Source organism: Ciconia boyciana, chromosome 4 (assembly GCF_034638445.1).
Source record: "Ciconia boyciana chromosome 4, ASM3463844v1, whole genome shotgun sequence".
Lineage (NCBI taxonomy): Eukaryota > Metazoa > Chordata > Aves > Ciconiiformes > Ciconiidae > Ciconia > Ciconia boyciana.
The window spans coordinates 29,229,116-29,241,833 of NC_132937.1; the positions used below are offsets into that span (position 1 = coordinate 29,229,116).

At 43.0% G+C, this 12,718-nt stretch overlaps 1 protein-coding gene across 1 annotated transcript in view; it reads left to right on the top strand.

Moving 5' to 3' along the window:
- Positions 1-11,624, top strand: part of LOC140651070 (pikachurin-like) — a 44,355-nt gene extending 32,731 nt beyond the window's left edge. The window contains exon 8 of the mRNA XM_072860127.1: positions 11,549-11,624. Coding sequence (XP_072716228.1) covers positions 11,549-11,603 — 55 coding nt within the window. The 3' untranslated portion in view covers positions 11,604-11,624. The remainder of the gene's footprint in view (positions 1-11,548) is intronic.
- Positions 11,625-12,718: the final 1,094 nt, after the last annotated feature.

Genomic DNA, 12,718 nt, shown 5'->3' on the forward strand with positions numbered 1-12,718 from the left:
TGCTGTAGGCAGTGGAGGGCTGCAGGCGGTTTCAGATGTACGACGGGCTGGGCTAACTCAGGCTCTGCTCTGCTGTCGACTATATGAGGACGCTAAGGAGACCACAATCCCAAATTAGCTAAGTGCTGAAAATCAGGAGGGCGAATGTAGGTCTCACTGCTCACTGCACTGTTCATAGGGAAAGTGTAAAAGAATGTGTTAAACCCAAAATAGCTAATGGAATCTGTGGAAAATTGTAGGCTCAGTGTTAATAGTCTGTTGCTTTATGATGAGAAATATTTTATGACAAACGGCATTCTTATGAAAGCCCCTAAAGCGAGACCCTGGACTTAAACATACTAGTTTGGGTGTTTTTCCTAAAGGTACTATAAAAAATTAATTCTCAAAAATGTTTTGGATATTTTCACACAAATACTCCAAATACTCAAATTTTTGATCTGTTGAATGCCTACCCAATCTTCTAAACTTGGAGACTAACTTATCCAAATTTTTATAGTCAGCTAGCTTCTCCAGAACCACCTGTGTTTCAGCAGCGTACCCCTTAAAAGGAGTAGGTCACTTTATTTTCATCTCCTTGGTATGTAGATGGACTCAACAGCTTTCAGTATTAATCTTGACATACAGGGGAAATTTTTCGATATATCGGTAGTGACATGAAACTTCTGCTGCAATGAACTAGGTGGGTTCTGCTGATAAAACCGGGGACATTTATCAGTATACAGATGTTAGGATGGAGCAGATTCAGCATAGTGTTGTGGGAAGCTTTCTTGATTAGTTTGAAGCCTTCTCCCTAAAAAAAAGGTGTATCCCTGAATCCATTCTGTGTTGAACTAGCTGTCCCTGGCACTGCACTGAACCAGGGCAGTCATATTTGTTTTTGTTTGCAAAGAACCTGAAACAACAGATCTGACCAGGGAGACGCCTCCTAATGCCCAGCAAAAATACCTTTAATACTGCTTTCCTGATTAATGCATGAAACAGATACATCTGCCTCAACATTTACCCCACTATTTGTGAGGGTTAAATCCTTAAAAAGGTTCTTAATGAAGAAAGAGGAGTGGAAGATGTAGAAATTAGGGAGGAAATTCTTAACAATGTTAGACAGCATTAGAGTAATATTTTAAAAAAGAATGAGGTCAGAAAATAGTCTACTTTTCCTTTCCTCAGAGTTGAACTGGCATATTGGTTGATATATTTTGTAGAAAGTGTCCCAATAAAGCTAAATAATAATAATTACTAAAAATAATATCCTATAGTGCATTATTTTCTGCATTGAGTATTTTCCATAGTGAATAAGAATGCATTGTACTTGTCAACATATTTATTATTTGTAGGAATATATTTAAAAATATTTTGTAGAGCTGAATTTGCTACTGGAGATGAGTACAAACACGGCACAAAGGAACAATCAAAAAACCTGGAATGGATTGTTAGCAGGTGCTTCACTCTGTTAAATCATTTCCAGGTGATTTTAAAAGGAAGTTCAAGTGAATATAAAATTGCTGTTCTCCACATCAGAAAGATTTCCTTTCTTAAGTTGAATCAGTCCCCAGATTACAACAGAAAGCCCTAATCCAAATGTTTTGGGTATGTTTGGGGCAGAATTCTGCCCTCGGTTTATATCTGTCCAGTCCTATTGACTTTACCCAAATGTTTATTATCTTAAAAACACTCTTTGTCACTGGCCAGATTCTTACTGCATGGCCTTTCTACATTGGAGGTGCACAGCTGTAACTTCAAGAGCAGAAATGCCCATGGAAGTTGTCTGATTTCCACATGCACAGATATGTCTTCTGGAGCAGCCCTGCGAGGTCTCGGCCGGGGACAGAGACACCTGTGCCAGTCCAGGGAACGTACCTCTGCAGAAAGATGGGAAAAGTGGCATCAAAATAAGCCCTTCCAGTGTAAAAGTTGACACAAACTGACTTTTGATACAGAAGGACCATAGAGACAGTTTTCAACAAAATGTTCCCAGCTTAGGAAACACAGGAGCTGGCTGGCCCTGAACGTAGTCACCAGCTGAGTTTATTGTGTTCCTCTCCCCATCTGTTTGCCATTTTTTCATCTTGTACTGATCTGCTCATGCAGGGAATGTTCTGGAGAAGTAGCAAAGGTCAAGTGATAAATCTCCCTCTTTCCCTCTCCTTCAGCTGCAGATACTTACATGTTTGCAGGCATTTCCTTTATTATTCACTTCTGTAGAAGGAAGTCTTGCAAGAGACAGTCAGTGAAGTCAAAGGCTAGCCTACGGTTTGTGTATCTCCTAAATCTTTGTAGAGAGCAATACCTCCTTTGGGTCCCTTTCGCAGAGATGTGTGTTTCCATTCAGGCACAGACATCTGCAGGGTCTGTTGCAAAGAGACTGTGAGGCAGCTCTTGAGCTAGCAGGAATTCCTTGGACTGGAATTAGAGCCAAAAAAGATGTGTACAGGAAAACTGAAAACACTACTAACCAAGCACGTGGAAAGAAGCGATGTTAACAGCTTTCATTTGGAAAACACTATATATTTTCATTTTGGCCTAGGCATCAAAATCTCAGAGAAGGGAAACAATGAAAAGGTAGCCAAAATAAATGCCCTCCTGTCTACCAGGAAATGGTGGTGGAGGGTGACTTAAGATGGTCTGTTTAGCTGTCATTGCATCTTGTGCATTTGCCTGATTTTATTTTTATTTTTAGCGAGACAATGAAATATTCGTATCCTGTCTGCCATTCAACACAGGAGCCAAGCAGCTGGGAGCTATTGCTTTACCAGTGCATTTGCCCTGCTGGCACAAAGAAATGAAACCTCAGTGATCAATAAATCTTGTATTGACTGATAAAAGAAAACATACATTAACTTTGGCATTTCCTTCTAGCTGCAAATAAACAAATGCAAAATGCCTGCCTTGTGCTATAATTTTTATTGGAAGACTGTTGGAGACATTTGCAGCTAGTCCTATGTAAACATTAGTAGATTCAGGGAGCACTTGGAGGTTATTTCCTGTAATAAATATCACAAGGACATCTTAGAAAAGGACACTGGAATAATTTTCTCTGAAAGTCATTTCTGTCCCTATTTTACATTCATAGGCTTCAACTGAATATTTTGGGTGGCCTAGACTTTAACATTTTTATTTTATTTGTATTTGATTACCTTCTCATTCCATTCTCTCTTTGATAAGAGTAGACCACTTCTAGAGAGAGTAGAAATAATGTGAAAGCATCAGAATACTCTCTCAAAGTATTTGAAGTAGCCCTCCCCTTTCTGATGTCCCTCTGCATATGAACTTAAGCATTTCTAGTTTTCCTACATTTGTGTTGAGACCAAACTGCCATGTGAATGGTTTTCCTGATTTCAGATAGATTATAACGGCACTTAAAGCAAGCATTTCTTGGCAGCTGGCTTCCAGTATGAATCAGGATTTAACCAGGCATTGTCCAACAGCAGACATGGGAATTCTGTTGTAAAATCCACATACATAGGCCAGGTTCTCTGCATTATTGTTCTGTTTTTTTGGTCATTTCTGGGGAGAAGACTTTGGATCCAGATTTTCCAATGTGGGTAGATTAACCTAATTGCCTGGGAAATCAAATGTTAGATTTTGTTGATGCATTAGAAACCACAGAAGCACCTGAGAACAGTCACATAGGAATTAGGGCTTCTCCCCCCAAAAAAGGTGGCAGGATCAATAGCCCAACTGAAGTGCATCGACACCAATGCATGAAACACAGGCAACAAACAAGAGGAGTTGGAAGCCATTGTGCAGCTGGAAAACTATGATATAATTACAATCACGGAAACGTGGTGGGATGACTCACACAACTGGAGTGCGGCGATGGATGGCTATAAACTCTTCAGGAGGGATAGGCGAGGCAGGAGAGGTGGTGGGGTAGCCCTGTATGTTAGGGAGTGTTTCGATTGGGAAGGCACCCCGCTGGAACTCTTGTTTGCGAACAAAGAAGGACTCGTGGGTGATGAGATGGTTGGAGGCCATCTTGGGCACGGCAATCATGAAATGATAGGTTTTGATTCTTGGAAAATTAAGGAATGTGTTTAGCAGAACTGCTACCTTGGATTTCTGGAGGGCAGACATTGTCCTATTTAGGGGCCTGGTTGACAGAGTCCCTTGGGAGGCAGACCTGAAGGGCAAAGGAGTCCAGGAAGGCTGGACATTCTTTTAGAAGGAAATGTTAAAGGCGCAGGAGCAGGCCGTCCCTATGTGCCGAAAGCCAAGCCAGTGGGGAAGAAGACCAGCCTGGCTGAACAGAGAGATTTGCTGGAACTCAGGAAAAAAAGGAGAGTTTATGCCCTTTGGAAGAAGGGGCAGGCAACTCAGGAGGACTACAAAGGTGTAGCGAGGTTATGCAGGGAGAAAATTAGAAGGGCCAAAGCCCAACTACAACTTCATCTGGCTACTGCCATAAAAGATAATAAAAAATGTTTCTATAAATACCTTAACAACAAAAGGAGGGCTAAGGAGAATCTCCAGCCTTTATTGGATGTGGGGGGAAACATAGTGACAAAGGATGAGGAAAAGGCTGAGGTACTTAATGCCGCCTTTGCCTCAGTCTTTAACGGTAAGACCAATTGTTCTCGGGGTACCCAGCCCCCCGAGTTGGAAGACAGAGACAGGGAGCAGAATGAAGCCCCCATAATCCAAGGGGAAATGGTTAGCGACCTGCTACACCACTTAGACACACACAAGTCTATGGGATCCACCCAAGGGTACTGAGGGAGCTGGTGGAGGTGCTCACCAAGCCACTTTCAATCCTTTATCAGCAGTCCTGGCTAACCGGGGAGGGCCCAGCTGACTGGAGGTTAGCAAATGTGACGCCTATCTACAAGAAGGGCCGGAAGGAGGACCCGGGGAACGACAGGCCTGTCAGCCTGACCTCAGTGCCGGGGAAGGTTATGGAGCAGATCATCTTGAGTGCCATCACACGGCACATACAGGACAACCAGTTGATCAGGCCCAGTCAGCATTGGGTTCAGGAAAGGCAGGTCCTGCTTGACTAACCTGATCTCCTTCTATGACAAGGTGACCCACTTAGTGGATGAGGGGAAGGCTGTGGATGTTGTCTATCTAGACTTCAGTAAAGCCTTTGACACGGTTTCCCACAGCATTCTCCTGGAGAAACTGGCTGCTCATGGCTTGGATGGTTGTACTCTTTGCTGGGTAAAGAACTGGCTGGCTGGCCGGGCCAAAGAGTTGTGGTGAATGGAGTTTACTCCAGTTGGCGGCCAGTCACAAGTGGTGTTCCCCAGGGCTCACTCAGTATTGGGGTTTAATAGTTCTGTTTAATATTTTTATCAATGATCTGGACGAGGGGATCGAGTGCACCCTCAGTAAGTTTGCAGATGACACCAAGCTGTGTGGGAGTGTTGATCTGCTTGAGGGTAGGAAGGCTCTGCAGAGGGACCTGGACAGGCTGGATCGATGGGCCGAGGTCAATTGTATGAGGTTCAACAAGGCCAAGTGCTGGGTCCTGCACTTGGGTCACAACAACCCCATGCAATGCTACAGGCTTGGGGAAGAGTGGCTGGAAAGCTGCCAGGCAGAGAAGGACCTGGGCGTGTTGGTTGACAGCCGCCTGAATATGAGCCAGCAGTGTGCCCAGGTGGCCAAGAAGGCCAATAGCATCCTGGCTTGTATCAGAAATAGTGTGGCCAGCAGGACTAGGGAAGTGATTGTCCCTTTGTACTCGGCACTGGTGAGGCCGCACCTCGACTACTGTGTTCAGTGTTGGGCTCCTCACTACAAGAGAGACATTGAGGGGCTGGAGCGCGTCCAAAGAGCAGCAACGAAGCTGGGGAAGGGTCTAGAGCACAAGTCTGATGAGGAGCGGCTGAGGGAACTGGGGTTGTTTAGCCTGGAGAAAAGGAGGCTGAGGGGAGACCTTATTGCTCTCTACAACTACCTGAAAGGAGGTTGTAGAGAGGTGGGGGTTGGTCTCTTCTCCCAGGTAACAAGTGATAGGACGAGAGGAAACGACCTCAAGTTGCACCAGGGGAGGTTTAGACTGGATATTAGGGAAAATTTCTTCATGGAAAGGGTTGTCCAGCCTTGGAACAGGCTGCCCAGGGAAGTGGTTGAGTCACCATCCCTGGAGGTATTTAAAAGCCGTGTAGATGTGGTGCTTAGGGACATGGTGTAATGGTGGATTTGGCAGTGTTAGTTTAACGGTTGGACTTGATGATCTTAAAGGTCTTTTCCAACCTAAATTATTCTATGATTCTGTGATTCTCATCCTTCTAATGCTTGTATATGTTTGAAGGGACTTAGTGGCATTAGAGTGCAAGCTCCTAGAAATAAATCAGAGCCTTTCCCTCTTTTGTGAAGTATTGCTTTATACAGCCAAATATGGGATTGGGAACTGCAGGTTATATACCTCCACTTGACTTTGTAAAAGTGCAGCATTTGTGCAGCAATGTAGGCCATGCACATTGCAATAAGGCATAGGTCCTGCATACCTCTCCTGATGGCCTTCCTCGGGATATAATCCTGTGCTAGTGTCTCTGTGGGCTGACTTTGAGTTGCTGTTGCTCCTCATCACCCCCAAAGTCATAGCTGTATGTGAGAATCCCAACCAAGCCGACACAGAGCATGTTGGGAATCGTACAAATCGTGTGTCTCACACAGCAAAAAACCTAGTGTCACAAAGCAGAGTCAATGCAGGAAGCAGAGTGAAGGCTGGTGGGGAATGTGGACTAACTGAGCTATATCCTTAATGTGCCAAACTTTTTATTGCGTTTAAAAGGTTTCAGTATTTTTAAGTTCCAGTTTTGAAGGCATTTATAGGAGATAGAACACCACGCAAGAAAATGACCGGATATAATTTTAGCAGATTAATGAACTATAAAAAAGAGCAGCAAGACTGACTTTTTTTTTCTCACCTGTGCACTCAATTGCAAATCATCTTTCACTAACTGGTAGAAAATGAGCAGCAGAATTTGTATGCACAGAAATGTGGGGCACATCCTTAATGATCCACCAATTTAACCCACTGAGGATTTATTTCTAAATTACCTCCCTATCTTGAAATCCCTTGTTTTCATTGACTCTTTTATGGCAGTTTTCATCCTTTTTTCCCCTCTGTCATAAATTGAATCCTTTGAACAGTTTGCATTAAGTTTGGTATGGCTGCTGAACTCTAAGTTTAACTTCTGAAGCAAATGTTTGTGAAAACCATGAAGGTGCAGTGTGCTCTGGGGTTCCTTGGCCCCTGGATCCTCAAGGGTCAGCTCCTGCTGCCTCAGGCACGCTTGTGTGCTCTTTGGTATACTGTTTATCTTTGGATGTGAGTGTCTGCATTCTTTGGTCAGAAAAGATAAAGTGGTTAGCTCTGTTAATAAGGGTGGAGTAGTCTTCATACTGCTTCATACTGCAGTACTCTAGGAAAGGCACTTTGCCTTTGCAATTTTGAAAAATTGGAAACTGCCTGTTCTGCAGAGACCTGTCAAGATGGCTCTAAAACATGGATTTTTGTCAGTAGAGCTTGGAATCAAATTCACACCTGGTGTATATAAACACTGATATCTGGAGAGGTTCATACCGGGCATGAGCTTGACTCTGTGTCTGAATCAGATCTGAAAAGTTAATGTATTATGCATGTTGCACTGCTCTCTGAATAGGCTCAAAAGCTCTGCCGGTCCGTGGTAGGCACGTGGGTGCCGCTGTGGCTGAGAGGTTGGTTTCCCTGCACCAAGGGGCTGGCAGTGCTTGGGGGAGACCCTCATGAGTGGGCAGAGCTCCCGCAGCCTGGAGCCACTTCATGTCAGTGATGTGCTCCAGCCCCGCACCAGGTTGCTTGTACTTAGGGCTACTTTAGCAAACTCTGGGTTCTTTGGCAAATGTGGTTCCTTTGGCAGTCTGCTCTTAGTTTCCAGGGTCGATTTTGCAGATAGGCTTAAAACCTACATATAGCCGCTATCCATGAAAGCCTGTGTTATCTCGTGGATACCTGTCTTCATAACAACCATCGTTTTGCAGAGCAAGGAGTGCTGTTAAAGGCAGCAAAGGATGCATGCCTTTAGAAATAAGTTCTGTGGCTTTCTGGAAGCAGGAGCATAACCGAGTATAGCAGCTCTCACTTGGCTTTAGTTATGATGTCTGTGTAAGAAACTGGTTTAATGTTAACCAGATACAGAAGTACATCGTGCATTAGTAGAAAAGCTAAACTTTTGTTGTGAAAAAATGTTCTTGATTAAAAGCAGTGCATAGCCTGAAATTTATTTTTCCCCAAAAACACTAAAAAAACTTGAAGAGTGATTTAAACCATTGAAAAGTTTAATGTGACAAAAAAAGCTTGCTAAGTTCAAGGGCAACCAAGTAAAACTCACTCCTAGTTCACATTATGTATCTGCAGGTACCTTCCCCCTTCTAGTAGCCAGAAAGCCAATGGTTACCTTCTTTGGCCCAGTTAATCATTCACTTCAGCTGCTCAGGTATAGACATTTGGTGGATTTGAGGTCCCCTAGGTCCTGTGGTTTTCAGCTGTCAGTGCAGGAGGACATGTGCCTCTCATGCGTCTCCCAGACACCTGACAGTTCTCTGGGGATGTCTCAGGTACCATAATGCGTCTCAGATGGCACCAGATGTCTGAATCTCTCAAAGTGCCAGCAGATACCTCTTAGTCACCTATCATTGCTGGAAAGGTGTCAGACAGTTGGCATGTCTGAAACTGAAGCATCTTTGCTCTTTGGGGTGCACATCATAGGAATTACTACCTTCATTATTCCATGGTTCCTCCTCCCATGTAAACAATTAAACATGCCACAAATATTTGATGCTATTTTCTGAGCGCCTCTTTATTCCTCAGAAATACCTGAAATACCTTAGGAGGCTGGCAGAAGTCCATACAATGTCTGGCTCCTTTGCATTACACTTAGTCCACATAGTGCTGGCACTAAGATCCTTAGTGTGTTTGGATTTTTAAAATTTGTAGCTTTATGCTTGTATATCCTGGATTTTTATGCTTGTTTTGAAATAATTAGTGGCTTTCTGATGCTTATTTTAACTGAAGAGCAAATTCCCAGCATTACCTCAAATGCAGGACCTTCAGGGTCCGTGTTGCATTGCGTCGAGTCTCTCGCAGCTCTTCTAGGCAGGCTGAGACAGAGATGAGTCCTGCAGACACTGAGTCCATGCTACTTGGGGATTTTTTCTGCTGAGGTTTATTTCATTCTCATGAGTAATTCTCTCACTGGTTTCAAGGGTGGCTGGATTTGCAGTACACTTGACTGTGCATTGTTTCTGGTCTGCATAGGAAACCATTGTCTTTGCTAAAATGTTCCTCTGAAGGGTTGCTGACCGTATCACTTGATGTGACAGACCTCCCAAGGTCTGTGCAAGTAGAACATGTGGCCTTGATTATAAGCAGTTACCCCCTTACCTAGTAAAAAATGTATGCTTGGTTTATGTTACATTGCTCCATTTTCAGGGAGGAAAGAGAGGGCAAGTTTCCCCAAGGGTTCTCATTTATTTGTGATTTCATTTCATTTTTTTTTTCTAGAGGGAAATGACGTAATAAATCGATTTTTGTTGCCTTTCTTAATTACAGATGCAGGTTGCAGGTATTTCACTTATATGGCTGTTGGTTTTTTGCTACATCAAATCTTTCAACGTGTCATGGACAATTTACTTGAAAACAAAAGATTTCACTTATCAAGTTTAGGAACAACAAAATAAACTGTCCTAAAGAATCAAACAAAGTGTCATCACCTGCATCACTTAAATACCCTTCATCTCCTGGGGAAACAGATGGGGTTTGCACTGTGCCTGGAAGGTCACCAGCCTTGGGCTTTGTCAGACCAACAGAGGAAGCATCTTCTGTTAAAAATACCCTCCTGCTTGTCTCCACAGAAAACATGACAGAAGTGGCTGCTTAATCCAGGTACATCCCTTCCTCTGGGCCTGGCAGTCACCGCCTGACTTCTCACAAATGGGAGTATCCATATGCTCTGGCTCATACTGAGGAAGGCATTGGCACAGGTGCTTAAATATTCTGCACGGTGCTTGAATGTGTCTGCTAAGGCTCAGGCACAGGAAAAGGGCAGTCCCTCGGGCCCAAACCTTGATGTAAATGATGGTGATGTGTCTTGGAGATAGCAAATGGCGAACATTTTCCACAGAACTGTTCCCCACAGGTCTCCAAAGGCTTTACAAAGGCAGCATTTGTATTTATTGTCCCCGTTATACAGACAGGGACAAAAAGCAAGAGACAGGCCAAGCAATATGCAGTGCCTTACTGTGAGTCACTGACAAGAATAAAACTCAGATAAAAATGCCCCAATGTATTTTGGACTTAGACCTGTGAAGTCTTCTGCATGAAGGCGATCAGTCTGTTAACATTTCCATTCAATCTGCCTGCGTTGCAGTGCCCGGTGGTCTACCAGGATCCTATGCTCTTCTGTGTCTCCTGATCAGTATGCTGTCACCTAATCATCAAAACAAAAGTTTGTGTGAATTTCTGTTTGTTTTGAGAAATATTTCTTTGGTGTAACTTAATCCCTGATTATTTGGAAAGAAGCTGTCTAAAGTTCATGGCCCCCCACAGGTTTTCAATTAATTATAAAACAGGATTATAGGACCTGGTAGAGGGTCTTAAACAGGCTTCATCTCCTTGTACACTGGAACACTGATTTAATGAAACGTAGCACACTTATAATCTCTGTAGTCATTATTTTGGTATTTGCAGAGTACCACTTTGCTTAATTGTCCCTGATTTGCCACCCATTATGGGATGAGCTCTCCACCAAAGCTACACAGTGCTCTTAAGAGATGGGCTCACATGGGGGTTTCTCTACAAAAAGTTGTATTAGCTTCTCTGCTTTCTGTTATTTTGCAGTTTTGTTGCATCATGTCACATGTGGGTAACGTGTCACATCCAGTGAGCAAACACCAAATGTAAGGCAGAGCAAGGCGATTGAGAAGCCAGTGGGCTGTTAGATGGTCTCATCATTTCTGTGTGTACTCACCTGTATAAATTCAGGCATAGTTAGAAGAGAGTTTTCCTACGTGTTAATGTGAAGATACTTCATTCTCTGTGTTGCTTCATTCCTGCCATTCTTACTGAACCTAAATCCCATTAAGCCAATAGAAAGTTTGCTTGAGAATAGAAGAAATGTGCCAGAATTTGGACTACAACAGACGTTTATTTTGTAGGTTGTGACCTCTAAATTAGAAAATGGAGTTTGTGTATCACAGTTTGTTTGAATACAGATTAGATTATTGTTTTCCCTGACATATGATTGATCAGTAATGTGTGATTTTTTTCCTTTCTTTTTCCCCACTTAGTTTTATTGCTTCTGTTACTCTTAGGTAAATTATAGTTTCATCTGTTAGAAGAACTGAATTAGTTCTGAAATAGTTTCAGACACATAGTATAAAGGCAATAAGTAATATTACAGACCTGACTTAAAAACAAGAGTATTCCAGTGAGCTGAAAATTGCTGCATCTGCTGGGAGCTGAGTTAGTGCCGGGCTCTGCTTCATTCATATAATTTCCGTTAAACTGCAAGTCACATTTATAATGTTTATGTTTGGGGTTTTGTATATTCTTTTGTAGAAATGCATGTCTTATAAAATCACTTTTGCCAAAGAAGAAGATTCTGATGCAGTGATGGATGGAAGAGAAGTGGCCGACCTTCCTACCTTGCTACCTGGAGTAAAATTATCCTGTGGTGGTGATTAACCTGAGTGATTATTCAAGTGAATACTAGGAGTAAGAGGTTTTGCCCACACTTTGATAATACCTATTGTTTTCCATAATGAATGCAGCATTGGGACCAGTTCATAAATGTGTAGTCTGTTTCTCCAGTAGTAATCCTTTGCCTGTGCATTCACAGCCACCAGCAGAAATAATCTGGATGCAGTTTGTCCAGTTGGCCTCATCTCATTAACAATCATAAAGCTATGAGTTCTCTGCTTACCTCAGTTGCTAGAACTCTTATGCTGAATACTGGTTTAATATACAGTGAAATTGTATTATTTACAGATGATTAGGTATACATGTTAGAGTGGAAAGGTTTATACACATTCTCTCCTGGGCTAGCATGTTGTTTTGGTTGCAAATGTGTATGCCTCATTACCTCTACTCATTTGCCTCTGATTTTTCTGTATGCTGATGTAACATGTAAAGCCTGTTGATAAGTAACTCCCACAGAGTGTATGGTGGGTGGCCAATTAGCTAGCCAGGGCATGCGTTTGTATCTGGTACACATGTGCTTGATTTCAGAACTGTCTGCCAGGTTTTCTGGGTTGCAGTCACGGCAAAGGAAGAGAGAGTACAAAAAGATTTAAACAAGTGCTCTCCTGCCTGAATCAGGTCAGTGAGATACTTTTCCTTTATTCTCCACCGAGGTGGGAGATGGCTGACCCCAGTTAGACTGGCTCAAACAGCGCAATAGCACCATGCCTGCACTGCTTTCTCTGAAAGTCTGCTGAGCTTTGTTAGCTTTTCCTGGCTCCATCAGGTTGTTCAGTGGTGGTAGTGAAGCTCTCACTACCATCAAGTGGTTAGCTGGCGTTTTCTGGCTTGTCAGGTCTCCTTTCTTCAGACAGCCACTGCCCAGCAAGACTTTGTGTCTCTGCGTGTTGCAATGTGAAGGACCTGCTAACTCACAAGAAAATATGGGCAGCTAAATGGGCAGCTATGGGCAGCTTGTGGCTGCTAAAATAAACAAGCACACATGGTCAGCCCATACAGAGACTTAGTAAAGCAAGGATTACCTATGCT